The following is a 20,562-nucleotide window of genomic DNA, read 5'->3' on the forward strand; positions in this document are numbered from 1 at the left end:
ATGTGGTTTTGAGTACCTTTAGAGGTGCAGTTTTTAGAATGGTGTCACTTTTGGGTATTTTCTGTCATACATGCCCCTCAAAGTCACTTCAAATGTGAGGTGGTCCCTTAAAAAAATGGTTTTGCAAATTTTGTTGAAAAAATTAGAAACCGCTGGTCAACGTTTAACTCTTGTAACTTCCTAACCAAAAAAAATTATGTTTCAAAAATTGTGCTGATGTAAAGTAGACATGTGGAAAATGTTATTTATTAACTATTTTCTGTGATATGACTCTCTGATTTTAAGGGCATAAAAATTAAAAGTTTGAAAATTGCTAAATTTTCTACATTTTTGTCAAATTTCCATTTTTTTCACAAATAAACACAAGTCATATCAAATGACCTCAATAGTGACAGTGGTCAGAATTGTAAAAATTGGGCTGGTCAGGAAGGTGAAAACAGGCTTCAGGGTAAAGGGGTTAAAGCATATATTTTATTCACTTGTTATCCAATCTTGCAATCAAATTACTGTCCTCACAAACTACAGTATTTTTCGGACTATAAGATGCACTTTTTTCCCAAAAAAATTTGGGGCAAAATGGGGGTGCGCCTTATAGTTGGAATATACTTACAAATACTGTGGTGGCAGCAGGAGGTGGGGATATTCTGCGGTGGTCCTCGTCCGATGATAACACTCCCAGGCCAGGCTGGTGCAGCAGGTTAGGCGGTGGTGCTCTGTGGTGCAGGAGGCTCAGCCGGCATTTTATGAAAGCCCGGATGCCCCCGCACATCCATTGTTGTGATGTGGTGGCCTCCGGGAAAATGCCAGCCGTGAGTTGTGCATGCTCAGATTGAGATCTTGTCTTCCGAGATCTCGTTGCCGAGATGTCAATCTGCTGCAATGCGTGCGGTGGACTCCGGGAAAATGGCCACCGGGGATTCGCATGCTCAGATTGAGATCTTGTCCCAAGATCTCGGGAGACGAGATTTCAATTTGACATATACCATACAGCTTGGATGAGCTTCTATGACAAAATGTACTCTACTGCACTGCATCATGCTACTGCACTGTGCCTGATGTAAAGGGCACTTCCCATAACACAAATAACCAGTAAAATGCTTTGTGCCGATGAAGTGTAAGAGGGTGAGCAGTGCTCAAGAAGTTGTCATGGCAAATGGCTTAAATTTGATGAAAGTGTTGATTGTTTTGCATATGTTATCTATATATAAAAAGGTATTTTATCCCTATGGCTAGTTTGTGTCTGGTTTCCTGGAGGTCTATATTGAACTGTGAAAATATCTGATCCAGGCAAGCGCACAACACTGTCTACATGCAGCCAGCAAGGGTGTAAGGTGCTCACATTGCATGTCTGCACACCCATCCAGGACCCACACTTTTATGTAATGTGCCTCGGAGCTGAAGACGAGTGCCTCGCCCATGGCTACTGTTCTGCCACTTAGTGTAGTTAGCAGGATTGAGTCTTACAGCTGAAGGAACACAGCGCAGGGAAGAATTGAGTTCCAGAAAAGATGGCAACCATTACGCAATCTAAGATGTTACCGAACAAAGACTGCTAAATGGTGGTGAATGGCACAAAACAACAAGAACAACCCATCCATCATGGGCATAGAACGAGCAAAAGGGCTTGAAGTAGTGTCCAGCTCTTCAGAAGGTACGCCTATAGAGGAAGGCTTCAGAATCAAGAGTGCCAGCCCAGAAGAAGATCTGCTCAGTAAGATGTGGGCCAAGAAAGCGGGCAGAGACGACTAAGAAACGGAATGGTGAGTCAGAGAGGACTCCATTCAGGGAAAGGCGGGCCATGATAGGCCCCCAGAAGCAGAGCAGATGCCACCATTTGTGGGCTGTAAGTCAGAGAGTATGAATATGTGATGGTGGAAGGATGTGTAGAGGACATGGAGCTGTTGGCTTGCTTGAAGAAGAGGCAGACGTTTGCAGCGAGGGTTCGGAACAAGCTGACTCCGCCAGTCAGACGGATACTGAAGGTAGAACGTGACCTACACCTCCAGGTTTTCCCCCAAAAAGGGACGGTCTGGTGGCTTGTCAATTATATGAGGATCTGAGCTAGTCAATGGAGAAAGTGGCACAGTGCCTGAACCAAAACTGTGCTGACTGGTCACCTGGCTGAGTGTTACCAAGATCTTGTGTCCAAAGATATAGTAACTATCTATGACCCACCCCGGAACCAAGGGTTCATTCAGGAGTTTAGAACCAACCATGATGTCTATCTGGAGAGGAGGATGCAGAATACAGAGCCTCTGCTGCCAGGGCTGCACAAACATACGAAGGACACGTGGGTCATATTTCTGAAAATGGATGGTTGCCACTGATGGTATATGGTATGTGTGGCTCATGAGGGTCGGGGCTTTGCCAAACTGTGGTGGAGAACAGAAAGAGAATCGGAGAGGACCTTTGAGGTCAGCAACCTGGAGCCCCAATCACAGAATACTGGAGAATACCCTCATAGGTTCATGGGTCGGTTGTCATTCAGGTTATGGACAGTTATTTATTTTATTTGTGTTGTGCATTGGTGTCTTCTAGTAGTCCAGATATTTGAGGATGAACATTGTTAAAGAGGGGAGGAATGTAAGGATTGTGGATCACTGTGGTCGCTTTCAGTCCCCCAGAAGACAACAATCACTTTATGTGTACAATGTTGTGTGTATTTTTCTATATAATGCTATGTGATGTGAATAGTGCAATGTGTTAAAAATATGTGTAGTAATGTGTAGTGTAATATGTAAATAGTCGACTGTAGGGTCAGAGGAGTTAATGTTTGGCATTTTTCATGTTTTTCTACCTCATGACCCGGAACTTCACTGTTTTTTGAGTGTTTGAACATGTAGTTTTATTTTTATTGTCAAGCAAACAACAAATAGGACAAAATAATTGAAACATCATTGTGCATAACTATTCACCCCTTAAGTCAGTACTTTATACAGCCTCATTTTGAAGCAATTACAGCGGAAAATCGCTTTAGATAAGTCTCTATGAGCTTTTCACATCTTACCAATGGGATTTTTGCCCATTCCTCAAGGCAAAACTACTCTTTCATGATAGATGGTTTCGTGTACAGCAATCTCCAAGTCTGACTACAGATTCTCAATTGGACTGAGGTCTGGGCTTTGACTAGGTACCATGACAAAACATTTACATGTTTCCCCTTAAACCACTCAAGTGTTGCTTTAGCTGTATGCCATGTATCATACCTCCGTCTCAGTCTCAAATCACTGACAGACTGAAACAGGTTTTGCACAAGAATATCTCTATATTTCGCATCATCCATCTTCCCTTTAACTTGGACCATTTTTCCCGTCCCTGCTGCTGAAAAATATCCCCACAGCATGATGCTTCCTCCAATATGTTTCACTGTATTGATGGTGTTCTTGGGGTGATGAGCTGTGCTAATTTGGTGCCAGCTTGGGAACTCTGCAGGTCCTTCAGGGTTACCTTTGGTCTCTGTGCTACCTCTCTGATTAATGCCCTCCTTGCCCAGGCAGAGAGTTTTGATGGGCAGCCTTCTCTTGGCAGGTTTGTTGTGGTACCATGTTCTTTTCATTTGGTGATAATGGATTTGATGGTGCTCTGGGGGATCATCAGAGGTTCGGATTCTTTCTATATCCCAAGTGTGACTTCAACAAATTTGTACCTGACTTGTTTGGAGATCTCCTTGTTCTTCATGGTGTTGTTTGGTTAGTGGTGCCTTTTGCTTAGTGGTGTTGCAGCCTCTGTGGCCTTTCAGAAAAGATGTGTATATTCTGACAGAAAATCTGACACTTAGATTGAACACAGGTGGACTTCCTTTCACTAAGCATGTTACTTATGAAGGTAATTGCTTGCACCAGAATTTTTTAGGGGCCTCAAAGCAAAAGGGATGAATACATATAGACATGTCAATTTTTAGTTATTTGATCCCATAAATTTAATTTACCCTAATATTTTTCTCACTTCACTTCACCAACTTAGGGTACCTTCACACTAAGCGACGCTGCAGCGATATCGACAACGATGCCGATTGGTGCAGCGTCGCTGTGTGGTCGCTGGAGAGCTGTCACACAGACCGCTCTCCAGCGACCAACGATGCCGAAGTCCCCGGGTAACCAGGGTAAACATCGGGTTGCTAAGCGCAGGGCCACGCTTAGTAACCCGATGTGTACCCTGGTTACCAGTATATATGTAAAAAAACAAACACTACATACTTACATTCGCGTCCCCCGGCGTCCGCTTCCCTGCACTGTGTAAGCGCTGGCAGTAGCAGGGCACAGCGGTGATGTCACCGCTGTGCTTTGCTTTCTGGCCGGCACTGACACATTCAGTGCAGGAAGCTCTGAGCAGCAGCGCGGACGCCAGGGGACATGACAGACATCAGAAGGTGAGTATGTAGTGTTTTTTTTTAACTTTTACAATGGTAACCAGGGTAAATATCGGGTTACTAAGCGTGGCCCTGCGCTTAGTAACCCGATATTTACCCTGGATACCATTGTAAAACATTGCTGGCATCGTTGCTCTTGCTGTCAAACACAGCGATACTCGCCGATCTGACGACCAAATAAAGTTCTGAACTTTCAGCAATGACCAGCGATATCACAGCGGGATCCAGATCGCTGCTGCGTGTCAAACACAACGATATTGCTGTCCAGGACGCTGCAACATCACGGATCGCTGTCGTTATCGCTGCAAAGTCGTTTAGTGTGAAGGTACCTTTAGAATATTTAGTGATGATGCATCACACAAATTGGATTACAAAATTATTCTAACACAGGTTGTACTGTAACAAAATTGGTTAAAAGCCAAGGAGGATGAATAATTTCGCAAGGCACTTTATACAACCCTTATCAAGTTACCGTTCAGTAAAGAGTTTATTTTGGAATGGTGATCTCCCACAGTCAAATGTGAAACATCTGGTCCTGGCAAGCCTCCAACACTGGCTACATACTGCCCACAAGGGAGTAATGCCCTCACAGCAAAAGTCCTCTGCTAGGACCCACACTTTCATGTAATGTGACGGAGCGCTGAAGACAAGTGCCTCGCCCATGGCTACCGCGCCACGACACATTACACAGACACACATACAATGTAGAGCACATACCGGGCTCTCTTATCCTCTTCAGTTCCTCCATACTCTCGCAGGGTGAACGACCATTGCTCATATGACCATGATGTCACCAAAGGTCCTTCTACATTTATAACCAGGGAAACTGCACCAATAATGTGGATCTGACATTATTGGTGCAGTTTCTGGCTTGTAAATATAAAACCTGTATTACTGATTCAAAGTAAGTAAAGTCAAGTCTTGGCTTTGCAGAAATGTTAAGCCACAGGTTTTTATTTTTTTTTGTGTGTCTGTAATCATGTGGTGATGAGATCTCATCCTTGCTGTCAGTTTCTGTCCTGTTTATCCAACATAGAGACCACCAGCAGGACAAATAGTGCACAAAATTAACTATGTACACCACACTGGAAAAGGAACATATGAATGGCTAAACATTTTTATGGTCCAGGACAAAACATAAACAGTATGAAAGTTGCTATATTAAATAACAACTTCAAATCACAAAAAACACCAAAGGGTCTGTGAACAAAAATTTATGGCACTCTTTGATATCCTCAACACAGGAAAAAATTTGTCACAAGGAGTTTGACTTACTGCAAAATCTGAGGGATCTGCCACAGAGACAGTAAGGCCATGTTCACACTTTGCGGTTTTTACCGCGGAACCGCGGCGATTTTGATGCTGCTGGTCCGCAGCAGTTTCCATAGCGTTTCCATTTACATGTAAACCCTATGGAAACCGCAAACCGCTGTGCACATGCTGCGGGAAAAAACGCGCAGAAACGCAGCGGATTAAAACCCGCAGCATGTCACTTCTTTGTGCAGAATCGCTGCGATTCTGCACCCATAGGAATGCATTGAACCGCTTACTTCCCGCATGGGGCTGTGCCCACGTTGCGGGAAGTAAGCGGTTAATGTGCGGGTGGTACCCGGGGTGGAGGAGAGGAGACTCTCCTCCAGGCCCTGGGAACCATATTTGGGGTAAAAAAAAGAATAAAAATAAAAAATCATGTTATACTCACCTCTCAGCGCTGCACGCGGCCGGCCGGTCAGAGTTGCTGTGCGAACAGGACCTGCGGTGACATCGCGGTCACATGACCGTGATGACGCCCGGGTCACATGACCGTGACGTCATGAAGGTCTTTCTCGGCACAGCATCTTTGGAACCGGAGCGCCGCGTGCAGCGCCGAGGAGATCTGGACATCGGAGGGTGAGTATAACCAATTTTTATTATTTTTAACATTACTATTGATGCTGCATATTGCTGCATATGCAGCATCAATAGTATAGGCGGAAACCCGCAGCGGAAACCGCGGAACAAACCGCGATAAATCTGCAGGGATAACCGCAGCGGTTTTGCCCTGCAGATTTATCAAATCCACTGCGGGAGAACCCGCAGAGGGACGCCACAAAGTGTGAACATGGCCTAAGGGCATCAGATCTCTGATTTTACAAGGATATTGGGACAATTAAACCTTCACACCACTTATCTGAGCTAATGAGGTTTTCACTCTCTTGAGCTCAGTTTGTTTGTTTTTTTAAATGTTCATCTATTACGTCATGTCTCTGCTCTTTTTGTGCATATATTTGTTTCTTCAGATACTTTGTTATACCAAGCCTGATGAAGAGACCTGTTGAAGTCCCGAAAGCTTGCTTTGTAGCATCACTTATTTTATTTTTTAGCCTTTAAAAGGTATCATAACCACAAGATTATAATTTAATTTCTCCCACTGAGAACATCAATATTTCTTCAGATAAACATTGAAACATGATTTGCAAAAAGAGTAAAGCAAAATTATACATTTTCTTTTTTTTATCAGGTTGACACAATGGAGCAGCTCAAAAGAATAGCTCAGATGAGGCTAGTAGAGTATGATTACAGACCAGAATTTGCAAACATCATGGGAATTGACTCCCTTCATGAAACAGGTAACATTATGTATTTTACTTTTTTAACATTAGTTTTATCATGTTTTTCAGTGTTTATATGGTGTTAATTTTAAATATGGTATGCATTTTGAGATATTACATCAAAAGGTGAATAAACATTATCAGAATTAGGCTTTCTAAGAGACACGTTTATAAATGGGTATTGTGTCTCAGATTGTAAGCCCGAGAACAGATGGAATGGAATACCTAGGGAAAAGGACCTTAAAGGGAACTTTTCACCAGGTTTGGCCGATATGAGTTATGGCCACTGCCTTTCAGGGTTCAGCTGTATATACAGTGGGTACAGAAAGTATTCAGACCCCTTTAAATTTTTCACTCTTTGTTTCATTGCAGCCATTTGGTTATTTCAAAAACGTGCATTTTTTTCTCATTAATGTACACTCTGCATCCCATCTTGACTGAAAAAAAACAGAAATGTAAAATTTTTGCAAATTTATTAAATAGAAAAACTGAAATATCACATAGTCATAAGTATTCAGACCCTTTGCTCAGACACTCATATTTAAGGGTACCGTCACACAGTGCCATTTTCATCGCTACGACGGCACGATTCGTGACGTTGCAGCGTCGTATGATTATCGCTCCAGCGTCGTAGACTGCGGTCACACGTTGCAATACACGGCGCTGGAGCGATAATTTCATGACGTATTTGCGATGTAGAAGCCGTTGGTTACTGTGCGCACATCGTATACAACCTGTGTCACACGATGCAATCATGCCGCCACAGCGGGACACTAGACGACGAAAGAAAGTTTCAAACGATCTGCTACGACGTATGATTCTCAGCGGGGTTCCGGATCGCAGTAGCGTGTCAGACACTACGATATCGTAACGATATCGCTAGAACGTCACGAATCGTGCCGTCGTAGCGATGAAAATGGCACTGTGTGACGGTACCCTTAGTCACATGCTGTCCATTTCCTTGTGATCCTCCTGGAGATGGTTCTACTCCTTCAATGGAGTCCAGCTGTGTTTAACTAAACTGATAGCACTTGATTTGGAAAGGCACACACCTGTCTATATAAGATCTCACAGCTCACAGTGCATGTCAGACCAAATGAGAATCATGAGGTCTAAGGAACTGGCCAAGGAGCTCAGAGACAGAATTATGGCAAAGCACAGATCTGGCCAAGGTTACAAAATAATTTCTGCAGTACTCAAGGTTCCTAAGAGCACAGTGGCCTCCATAATCCTTAAATGGAAGAAGTTTGGGACCACCAGAAGTCTTCCTTGACCTGACCGTCTAGCCAAACTGAGCAATTGTGGGAGAAAAGCCTTGGTGAGAGAGGTAAGGAAGAACCCCAAGATCACTGTGGCTGAGCTCTAGAAATGCAGTAGGGAGATGGGAGAAAGTTCCACAAAGTCAACTATCACTGCAGCCCTCCACCAGCCAGGCCTTTATGGCAGAGTGGCCCCGACGGAAACCTCTCCTCAGTGCAAGACATATGAAAGCCAGCATAGAGTTTGCTAAAAAAAACACATGGACTCCCAGACTATGATAAATATGATTCTCTAGTCTGATGAGACAAAAATGGACCTTTTGGGTGATAATTCTAAGCAGTATGTGTGGAGAAAACCAGGCACTGCTCATCACCTGCCCAATAGAATCCCAACAGTGAAACATGGTGGTGGCAGCATCATGCTATGGGGGTGTTTTTTTCAGCTGCAGGGACAGGATGACTGGTTGCCATTGAAGGAAACATGAATTTTGCCAAGTCCAGAGATATCCTGGATGAAAACCTCTTACAGAGTGCTCTGGACCTCAGACTTTGCCAAAGATTCACCTTCCAACAAGACAGTGACCCTAAGCACACAGCTAAAATAACAAAGGAGTGGCTTCAGAACAACTCTGTGACCATTCTTGACAGGCCCAGCCAGAGCCCTGACCTATACCCAATTGAGCATCTCTGGAGAGACCTGAAACTGGCTGTCTACCAACATTCACCATCCAACCTGACGGAACTGGAGAGCATATGCAAGGAAAAATGCAGAGGATCCCCAAATCCAGGTGTGAAATACTTGTTGCATCTGGAGCGCCCCCACCGCCGCAGGGCCGAGGGGTACCCGGTACCGGGCCTCTGCGTCTCTGCTCTGGGGTTGTCACGGCGGCTAGGCCCCGGTCCGTGACCCTGCCGTGGGGCGCTCAGTGAATAACAGGTGTGGATGAGGGTGGTGCGGTGCAGTAAATAACGAGGACACCAGGTTGCAGTCTCTTTACCTCTTTACTGAAGATCTCTGGGTCCTCAGTCCGGAACACGGTTCACCAGGCTGCGCAAGTCCGGCCGGTCCAATGGCACCTCCAGAGTTCTCTTCACAGGTGGAAATCGGTGCCTTCCTTCTAGCGCTATGTGTTGTGGTCCTTCCCTGCTGTGCTTACGGAAAGTCCCCCACAACTGTTGTGTCTGTTTCTTAAGTTCCCTCACAACTCGATTAGATGATGTTCTGCTAATTCTCCGTCCCTCCCTGGTGTTCTGGTTGGGACGGCACCCGTTTGACGGGTAGGCTCGGAGCTCTTCCGGGACCCTAGAGTCGCCCCTCTCCACAAGTTGCCCCCCAAGACTGCATAGGTGATTTAAGGTGAGACAGCCCGCCTTAGACTGACTGTCCTGCCGCTGTTTGGAGTATTGCTTGAAGCTGAATGTTATGATACTCCCTCGGCGTTCCGGCCACCGGTAGTGCGCCTCAGTAGGATGTTGCTTCGGTCTTACAGCACGACTCCTACTGGTATTTCTCCTTTGCGTGATCTCGTTTCTCACTCAGCACAATCTATCTCGCTTCTAATCCTTTCTTGGGTACCGCCGCTACCCGGAGCAGGCACGGTCCCGTTACGTTCTTTCTTGTTGCCAAGCCTCTGTCAGGATCCCACCCCTGACAGAGACCCTACTGTATCTTCCCCTACAACACCCTCTGCCACAAGGTGTTGCCTGGTTCCAACCCAGTCAGCTTTCTGATCTAACTTCCTGCCTGACCCCCAGTTTACCCACTATGGTGGGGAGTGGCCTAATGAATAGCACCCTTAGCTCCCCCCGGAGGCCCAGCTGTGAAATGTATTGGTGTCTGTGATACCTGATCAGATGAACTCCTTCAGTGCCATCAGACGCACCATAGCTCCCCATAGTGGCGGAGCCACAGTACTGCAACGACCAGGACTCTGGGGCGCTGCACATCATTCCCAAGAAGACTCATGGCTGTACTAGCTCAAAAAGGTGCTTCTACTCAATATTGAGCAAAGAGTCTGAGTACCTATGACCATGGCAGCATGGTGGCGCAGTAGTTACACTGCAGCCTTGCAGCGCTGGAGTCCTGGGTTCTAATCCCACCCAGGACAACATCTCTTTGCGAGTTTGTATGTTCTTTCCGTGTTTGTGTGGGTTTCCTCCCACATTCCAAAGACATACTGGTAGGGAATTTAGATTGTGATCCCCATCGGGGACAGCGATGATAATGTGTGCTACCTGTAAAGCGCTGCGGAATATGTTAGCGCTATATAAAAAATAAAGATTATTATTATTATGTGATATTTCAGTTTTTCTTTTTTAATAAATTTGCAAAAAACTCTACATTTCTGTTTTTATTTCAATCAAGACGGGGTGCAGAGTGTACATTAATGAGAAAAAAAATAACTTTTTTTAATTTATTAAATGGCTGCAATGAAACAGAGTGAAAAATTTAAAGGGGTCAGAATACTTTTGGTACCTACTTTTAGCCTCCAACCCAACCTGTAAGAGAGGAAAAATAACTTTTATTATACTCACCTGCTGGGCAGTCCGGTCGAAGGGATGTCACTCTTCTTGGTCCGGCACCCCCCATCTGTTTGCGATGCCGCTCTCCTTCTTGGTTCTTGTGGATGACGTGCCCCTACGTCATCCATAGAAGTCTCGTTGGCATTGCGCTGCTTCGCAGGCGTACTTCTCTGCTCTGTTGAGGGCAGAGCAAAGTACTGCAGTGCGCAGGCGCTGGGATAAGTCAGAGAACCCAGGACTTGTGCACTGCAGTACATTGCTCTGCCTCAACAGGGCAGAGAAGTATGCCTGGGCACAAGTGCGGTGCTGAGTAGACTTCTGTAGATGATGACCAACCCAGTAGGAGGACGGCATTGCAGGAAGATGGGAGGAGCAGGACCAGGAAGAGCGACACCCCTCAGACTGCCCTGCAGGTGAGTATAATAAACATTATTTTTCTTCTTTTACAGGTTGGGTTGGGGCAGGTATACAGCATTATAGAATGCTGTATATCAGCCCTGAAAGGTGGTGGCCGTAACTTATATCGCTTTAAACTAAATTTCAGAAAAAAATAAACAAAAACATTACTGTTTTGAAATTCTGGGAATAGTTATAATCAACAGTCAACAACATAGAATCCAAAATTCTGCTGCATAATTGCTCATAAGAATCAGATGTGTCAGATTATTTTAAAACTGAAGGCCCATTTACATGAGCAGAACAGTCAATCACATTGGTCATATTTGAATGCTAACAAGCAAGCAAACAGGCAGGGTATAGGATATCAGAATAGGTAAGAAGATGAAGCAAATAAATGGTCAGATTTATAGGGAACCTGTGATCCAGCTCATGCTGCCTGAACCTTGGGCAGTATATCTCAGACAATTCCATCCAGGTATACTGTACTCTGAAATGCAGTGGGGTTTCAGAGTAAATATACTTTGAAAACAAAGTGACCATACATTTCAGATAACTAGTGACCAATAATGGACCCAAAGGCCCATACTAAAGTAACCGAAAAACTATTATTAACCTTTGTCAGAGTCCTCAAAAAACACTATGAACCGATAATTAGCTCATCAAAGAAGCCCTATGCAAAAAATAATGCAGTATAAAAAGCTATATGCTTGATTAACTTTATTACTTACAATTATTTATAAAATACCCCCAAAAAATGAAGAAAAAAGACCGAAAAATACTCAGTGTGGTTAATGATATATCACAGCATGACGAAAAAAAGATGATAAATTAAATCCATAATAAATAATGGTTTTAAAGTGCTTGCACAAAATAAATCAGACATAGTATATAATCAGGGAATCATGAACATACTTTTATAGTTAATGTAAAAAAAAATGTACATCAATTCATGCAAAGACCCTTCAATGAAACTCTGACCAAACTAAGATAATAAATAAGTAAATGTTAATAAATGTATACAAAAAAAAACCCTTAATCAGAGCTTCATAGTGCTGAGCAGAAGTGCATTAGCACCAAAACCAGCATTCGCCATCGTTAAAGTGCCGTATAAAGGACCACACTGCCAGTACCCCGACGCGTGTTTTGTATATTAGCTCCATCAGGGGCAGTATGGTCAAATGCAGTGTGACCACCTGATAAAGCTAGTCAGTGAAATGCATAGTTTCTCCCACACTCCAAAGACGTACTGAAAGGGAATTTAGATTGTACACCCCAATAGGGACAGTGATGATAATGTCTGTAAAGCGTTGTGGAATTAATGGCGCTACATTAGTAATATGAATAAACAGAATATGAATGATTATATTTCTTACAGGTATAATTGCTCAAGAAGTGAGAAATGTTTTACCACATGCTGTTAGGGACACGGGCAATGTTACATGCGAAAATGGAGAGACAATAGAAAACCTTCTCATGGTAGATAAGGTAAATATAGTTCTACTGTATGTATATACTGAAATACTACATTTATATTCATTAATATTTTGTGACAACTCAGGGTAAATTAGCTCATGAGTGCTGGGTTAGTTGGTTGGCATACAAAGCACTTTAACTCCAACACAATGGATTAGCTCCATTAAATCTCCATATATCTCACCACCATATCAGACTTCACTTGAAGAGGTTGGCTCAAAATAAAAACTTATTACATATCCACAGTATAGCTTATATCATCAGATATTTGTAGGATTGACTGTCAGGGTCACAAGTGATCACCCCAAGTTAACCAGTGCTGTATTTGTCAATGTCTATCCATCTTATAGAGAATTAATGGGGCAGCAGCAACTTGTGCTCCATGTACACAAGGCTTTAAGACCGTTAACAAAAGGTTCCACAATGGTTTGCTGTTTAATAAGATAATGGCCAAGTACCATAATTTTACAGCACTTGATGCTGGGCTTTAACTCTCCAGTACTGTAAATTTATTGTGCAGTGTAAAAGCTCCGGCACTATGGCAAGCTCAGGTTTGTTCCCTGGCTGTCAAACTTGTGGGATTTTGGAGAGAAGACGGAAGCAGCTTGTTACCACTTCTGTCTTCTAGTTCTAAGGCTACTTAGCGTTTAATGAGTGCTATGTAGTGTACTGAAGTATTGGCATTGCTGATGCTTCTGTAGTTTCTGGTAATCACATGATTGCCAGATGTCTGGCCATAATAACAGAGTTGCTGAGTACTAGCAGACCCATATCAGCTCTGCCAGTGGTGTATGGCACAACAATGGACAGTATTCTCCTGTAACTGGGGGTCATATGGCTGCTTCAGCTACAGTGGAAAAAATGTGCCACATTTATCCTTTATGATCTCTTCAGGGATAAATTAAGTAAAAAAAAATATACATATATAAAACATCTGGTGAATTTAAAAAAGTAATGAAAAATATAAAAAACTCCAGTGCAAATTAAAATCTGTCATCTAACATATATTTTATTACATACATCTAATTAAAACAAACAGAAAAAAATCTGTATTAGGTATCAACACAATGGTAATAACCTGGAGAATTCATTAAAAAAACAAACAAGAATTGCTAGAATACATGGTGATTTATATGTACCCCAAAACAGCGCTAAAAAAAATAATACAGTTTGTTTTGCAGGAAACAGAGCCTCATAATGCCATGTCAGTGAAAAAATAAAAAGGTTATGGCTGGTGGAAAGCAGACAGTCAAAAACAAACAAACAAAATTGGCTGGTCATTAAGGATTTTTTTTTTTAAACTACTTCAGTACTGATGACCTATCCTATGGAAACATCATTAATATCTGATCTGTGGGGCCCGACACCAAGCACCCCCACTGATCAGCTACTATCACCTGTGCATCACCTTATTACCATATATCCAGTGCATAGTTCCGGATACTGTTTAGTGGCCATTGCCGAGACCTGCAGATCAGCCCTTCTGAAGAAGAGGTATGGCAGCTAATAGACAGTACCACTCAACAGCTACTGATTGAACAGTGTATGGAGCTGTAGTATTCCGAGCGGTGCACAGTTTACATCTGACCACCAAACAAGTGATAGGGGTACTGCATAGGATAGGTCATCAATATAAAAGTAGTGGATGATCCCTGTAAATATCATAAAAATTCACTTGTTAATGAACAAAATTTGTAATTTGCAAACTTTACATATGCAGTTTACATGACAAATCATCACATAAATGTTCTCTGTGTACACTGGTCTTAGTTCTTTTATGGCAGTTTTCCATTGGTTTTTACAGTAAATGGCCTATTTTATCTGATTAAAAAGTAAACTGCAAACCAAATGGGGTAAATAAACGAGATCATAATAGACCAACTTACAGAGCACGATGGATCATTGTGAATTACGTGAAAAGTGGAAAGAGAGGAGGTATCAATTTTCTTAGGTATCGGTGTTGGGGGGTAGTTACTTACAGTGAGGGAAGTACATTTTACCTTCTGTACTTCTAAGTTAGGTATCCTCACCTTTTGGAAACAGAAATAACAATAGCAGAAAAATGCACATCAGTCATCAATGTCTATATCTATCTATGAGGAGGTTACGGTGTAAGCCTTGTTCCGGTCTGCAGACCACCTCCCCGCAGTAAAAAGCAAGAGCATAGAAAAGTGTGTGTCATTCATTATTCTCTCTTTTGTCAGGACCAGATCTTTATGGAAAATGTGGGCGCTGTAAAACAGCTCTGTAAACTGACAAATAACCTTGAAATGAGGATTGAGGAGCTTGAACTGTGGAACCAAAAGCTTGCCAAATTAAAACGAATAAGCAGCTTAAAACAAACCACAAGTGAAAGGTCTCCTTCAAGGTTAGAGAACGTTCATTGGAGTTTTACTGAAACGAAATGCATGGATTATTCATGGATTATTATTTTTATTATTATTTTTACTTGAAATAATTAAAAATCATTTTAGAACAATATGTGTCCAAGAAGTATCGTTTCGCCTTGCATGCCAAGATGAGGAGACTTAAAGCCGCAATTCTCCTCTGGGAAATATGCTAATTATGCAAATTGTCTTTTCAGAGCGAAAGAGAACTAGAACTCTAGTGCCACCTATTGGAAGGTGGCAATCCTACAAGTCAATGTCGACCCTTTAACGAGCCTTGTCACATGACTTAGGATAATAGCCAAACCAGAATCTCAATTTGCAGACACTGTGTTTCGGGGTACTGCCCCTCGTCAGTGCAAAGTGGAGATCTGGTTTGTCTGTGTGAGAGGCGTCCAACCGATATCCAAGAAGTATTGTTTCTCCTTGCGGAGATTGACATGCTAAGCATGCCGAGATGAGGAGACTTAAAGCCGCAATGCTCCTCTGGGAAATATGCTAATTATGCAAATTGTCTCTTCTGGTTTGGCTATTATCCTAAGTCACGTGACAAGGTTTGTTAAAGGGTCAACACTGACTTGTAGGATTGCTACCTTCCAATAGGTGGCACTAGAGTTCTAGTTCTCTTTCCTCTCTGAAGAGACAATTTGCATAATTAGCATATTTCCCAAAGGAGTATTGCGGCTTTAAGTCTCCTCATCTCGGCATGCTTAGCATGTCATTCTCCGCAAGGAGAAATGATACTTCTTGGATATCGGTCGGATGCCTCTCACACAGCCAAACCAGATCTCCACTTTGCACTGACGAGGGGCAGTACCCCGAAACACAGTGTCTGCAAAGTGAGATTCTGGTTTGGCTATTATCCTAAGTCATGTGACAAGGCTCGTTAAAGGGTCGACATTGATTTGTAGGATTGCTACCTTCCAATAGGTGGCACTAAAGTTCTAGTTCTCTTCCTCTCTGAAGAGACAATTTGTATAATTAGAACAATATGTAAAATGTTGAAATGCAATATGTTCTGTGGGATGTTATCATTACCCTACGGAGAGTAAATGAATGTACCGTAGTGTCTAGCAGATTGTGATATTGCGAGTATTCTGAATGTGCCAAGCCTTAAGATCTCGAAATATGGTTTATTATTACAGATTCAGCAAGGTCAACCATGTCCCACTCCAAAAGAAAGCAGCTCCAATAAAAGCAAAAAAGGTTAGTGGAAGAAAAAAGAGAGACTTTCAGGTACATTACACTTGAAGAATAGACCACCTGAATGATATTGTCACTGTAGTTACAATTTGACAATAGTAATAAACAGCAAAGCCATAAGGTATTGAAACAAAAATTCTTTACATCTAAATCATTATACCACCAATTGTGCAAGTTCTCCCACTTAAAAAAATGAGAGAGGCCTGTTATTGACATCATAGGTAGACCAAATCAGACAAGGTGATTTTCTGGATTTGTTTTCTCATTTTGACTCTCATAGTTGTGGTCTACCTATGATGTCAATTACAGGCCTCTCTCATCTTTTTAAGTGGGAGAACTTGCACAATTGGTGGCTGACTAAATACTTTTTCCCCCACTGTATGGCCAGCCTTGGTGTCCAAATGATCCTGAAAAACACAGATTTGTCTTTTTGATTGCAGTTACCGCACTTTATATGACAGTATATTTCAGCTTACAATAATATATTCTGATATTATTTCTCTCTTTAATTTTTAGGTTCCAACCAAACAAGAGCAATGTTCTAAAAGGATTTTTCAAACTACTGTAATTGCTTTGATCTCTGTTATGACACTTTGGTAAATAATTGAAAATAGAAATAATTTTAAGAAATGTACAACCCTTTACTTTAATAAAGTTGTAAGTCGTAAAGAGTTCATTATCAACTTATACATTTATGGAAAATCTACTTGATCTGCCATAAATTTGTGAAAGGATTGAGACCCACCTATGTGACCCACAAATATCATGACAGCAAGGGCCCCAATTAAAGAGGTATTCTCATGCTATTAAATTGTTTTAGTTAGTTAAACAATATAAATATAAGCAAGTTTTCAATCTCTTCTTCAATCTACTGTAATTATCCTAATAAAAAAGCTTTTGTCTTACATAGTGTACAGCTTGTTTGCATGGAGCTCGGCCACTAGAGCCTGACCAAGTGCGCTCAGCAGTTACATTCCAGGAGAAGAGTTAACTCCTAACATACCAGTCAGCTCTTTGCAGCCTATAGATAGTCAGCTACTCACCCCTCTATTCCTCACGTTCAACTCCTGAGCTCTTATCACTCCTCCAGCATTTGCAGTTTAGAGGGTGGATCTTCTAATCATGGCTCCCACATTCCTGAGGCATGTGCTTGTTCAAATGCACTATTATCTCTATATGCAAATATAATAATAGCAGTGTAGACTCAAAACAAACACACGCAGACCATAAATGTGTAGTAGCAGAACTAGTAAAAGGAATCTATTCACCAGAACTGTCACTCATGAATGAGCACCTACCCTAAGCAACCAAGAAGTAAAGAGATCACACAGACCTATGAGCTGCTCAGGAGACAACTTTAGCATATCTTTTTATGCTTGTTTGCTCAGCCCTTTTTATAACATATACTTAATGACTGCCGATATGCATTAAAATGGAGTCCACCAAGTGGCTTTATTCCCTCATCATAACCTTCCTTCATTAAAATGGTGTGAGGGAAAAAGGGCATAGCACCCTCAGAGTCAGAAAATCTCTGTTTCAGCTACCGGGGGTAGTTGAGACCCTGGAGAACATAAATAGAGACGTATTTTCCTATCCCTGATCATGTGATCGCCGTTATTCAATAAATAATTACGATCACGTAAAAAAAGTGTGCCTGCTATTAAAATAATTTCTCTCTTCTGACATGATATACATATCAGAGGAGATAGAAATGATATCCCCAAACCACTCCCTGTACCTCTGCCATACCCCGGTCCCTCCTGCTCTGTTCACCGGCCCTCTGCCTCCTCTGCCTGAAAAATAAAATGAAGGGCACATGCCCAGTGTGCTCGAAGAAATCTGCCTGCCAGCACCTGGCAATAGCATTGATTTTTCCTACTGTTTGCTTTTGACTAATGCGAGACACCTTATCACAGTGATCAAAAGCCAATAATTAGTATGTCACACACCCCTTGTGTCATCCCTTTATTGAGATTATTGTTTTTTTATGTTATAATTTTTATTTCTTTCATTCTTAGGGTTGGGCATATCGATAGGGCTGGGCTTATGGGTTTAGGGCTGAATTTATGGGGTTAGGGTTGGGCTTATTGGGTTAGGGTTGGGCGTTGTACACAGGCAATCCCCGCATGTTTTTTTTGGTTTCTAACAGCCACAAAGCATGAGGATCGGGGACTTGAGCATGTCACTCAAGCACCCGCGTTACTCTATGCATACCTAAGCACTCGATGCAAACTCGAGTAGCAAGCACTTACTGTCAAGACTGATGGCGACATATTCAGTAGGGTGACCCAATGTTGTCAAATTCTGTGTAGTACCTTTGGGTTAGAAATCCCCACTATAACTCTGGATAAAATCCTTGATAGGTGTAGTTTCCAAAATGGGGTCAGTTGTGGGGGGTTTCTGCTGTTTGGGTGCCTTAGGGGCCTTGCAAATGTGACATATCAACAGCAGTCTATTTTAGCCAAATTGGGTTCCAAAATTAAAATATTGCTCCTTTAGTTTCGAGAGCTGACGGTTGTTCAAAAATAACTTTGCATTAATAAAGTGGGTAACAAACAACGGAGTCCACTTTTTGGTGTTACCATTTACAAAAGTGAGACATTTGGGACTAAAGCAAGATTTTTTGAAAAAAAACTTTTTCAATATGACAACCTAATGTTATCAAATTCTGTGTCATACCTGTGGGTTTACAATGCTCACTATACCCCTGGATAAAGTCCTAGAGGGGTGTAGTTTCCAAAATAGGGTCAGTTGTGCGATGTTTCTGCTATTTAGGCACCATAAGGGCCCTGAAAATGCAACATGTTGCCCGACATCTCTATCACCCACATTTGTGTTTCATAATTTAAATATTAAATAAATATAATTTTTTTTTACTACATGTGGGGTATCGTGGCACTAGTAAGAAAGTTGGTAACAAACTGTGAGGTCCACTTTTTGTTGTAACCTCTTGCAAAACTTGAAAAATGTGGAGCTAAAGCAACATTTTAGAGGTAGAATTTAAATTTTATTTTCATTCCACTTTGCATTAATTCCTGTGTAGCAACTGAAGGGTTGAACAAATTAACGACAACAGTTTTAAAGTATTTGAGGGGTGCGGTTTTTAAAATGGTATCACTTTTGGGGAGTTTCCAATTATTAGGCCCTTCAAAGTCTACTCTCCCAGTGGATCATGGCACTCACAAACCATAACAATTAAATCTGCAATATTATTTGGCGCTCCTTCCCTTCTGAGTTTTGCACTGTGCCTCAAAAGTAGTTCCCGATTACATGTAGGCTATTGGTGTACTCAGGAGAAATTGCACAACAAACTGAGATGCCCATTTTTTTCCTATTAGCCCATTTAAAAATTAACAAAATTATGGCTAAATCAACATTTTAGCAGTAAAATTGTAATTTTACTTTCTTCACCACCCAATGGTATAAATTTCTGTGAGGCACATGTGGTGTCAACATTCTCACTGCACCTTTTGATGAGTTCATTGAGAGGTAGGTAAGATATATATCTTTGTACTGTGTTAGCCAGTAGATAGAAAAATATTTAGAATTGAGAGTCCTCAACCACTGACGACTCTCAATTCTAAATATTTCTCAATGAGAGGTGTAATTTATAAAATGTCACTTATGGTTTTTTTTTGCTGTTCTGACACCTCAGGGGCTCTGCCAATATGGCATGGCACCCTCAAACCATACCAGCAATTTTTCCTTCTGAGCTTTGCACTGTGCCTCAAAAGTAGTGTTTTACCACATAGGAGGTATCTGTGTACTCAGGAGAATTTGCACACCAAATTGTATGGTCCATTTTGCTCCATTATCCTTGTGAAAATGAAAGATTTGGGCAAAACCAGCATTTAAGTGGAATAAAAATAGATATCCTGAGATTGTTTTTTCGTGACATATTTTACTTCATGCTAGTAGTAAATTTTGGTTGATGTGATTTGTGTATATTTATGAAAGCATCGAAAATTTGTCAAAAAAATGAAAAAATTTTGCAATTTTCAAACTTTACATTGTTATGACTTTAAATCAGTAAGTTATACTAAACAAATGGTTAATAAATAACATTTCCTACATATTTACTTTTCATCTGCATCATTTTTTAAACATAATTTGTTTTGTTAGGATGTTAGGGTTGATCAGCAATTTTTTTTAGGGGCCACATCACAGTGTAAGTGACTTTGTAGGGCCTATATGACAGAAAATATCCAAAAGTGACATCATTCTAAAAACTACAACCCTCAAAGTCCACAAAACCACATTCAAGAATTTTATTAACCCCTCAGATGGTTCACAAGAATTAATAGAATGTGGAAAAAAATGAATATTTTACTTATTGTCTTAATTTTTTTTTACTTTAG

General features: G+C 41.6%; 1 protein-coding gene across 2 annotated transcripts in view; it reads left to right on the top strand.

Moving 5' to 3' along the window:
- The window catches only part of MYRFL (myelin regulatory factor like), a 365,303-nt gene that overhangs the window by 226,582 nt on the left and 118,159 nt on the right, over nucleotides 1-20,562 (top strand). For both annotated transcript variants that reach the window (XM_077265271.1, XM_077265272.1), the window contains 5 exons: nucleotides 6,870-6,978; nucleotides 12,517-12,626; nucleotides 14,819-14,982; nucleotides 16,147-16,207; nucleotides 16,721-16,800. In XM_077265271.1, coding sequence (XP_077121386.1) covers nucleotides 6,870-6,978; nucleotides 12,517-12,626; nucleotides 14,819-14,982; nucleotides 16,147-16,207; nucleotides 16,721-16,800 — 524 coding nt within the window. The remainder of the gene's footprint in view (nucleotides 1-6,869; nucleotides 6,979-12,516; nucleotides 12,627-14,818; nucleotides 14,983-16,146; nucleotides 16,208-16,720; nucleotides 16,801-20,562) is intronic.

This window comes from Ranitomeya variabilis, chromosome 5 (assembly GCF_051348905.1).
Source record: "Ranitomeya variabilis isolate aRanVar5 chromosome 5, aRanVar5.hap1, whole genome shotgun sequence".
In the NCBI taxonomy this organism is placed as follows: domain Eukaryota; kingdom Metazoa; phylum Chordata; class Amphibia; order Anura; family Dendrobatidae; genus Ranitomeya; species Ranitomeya variabilis.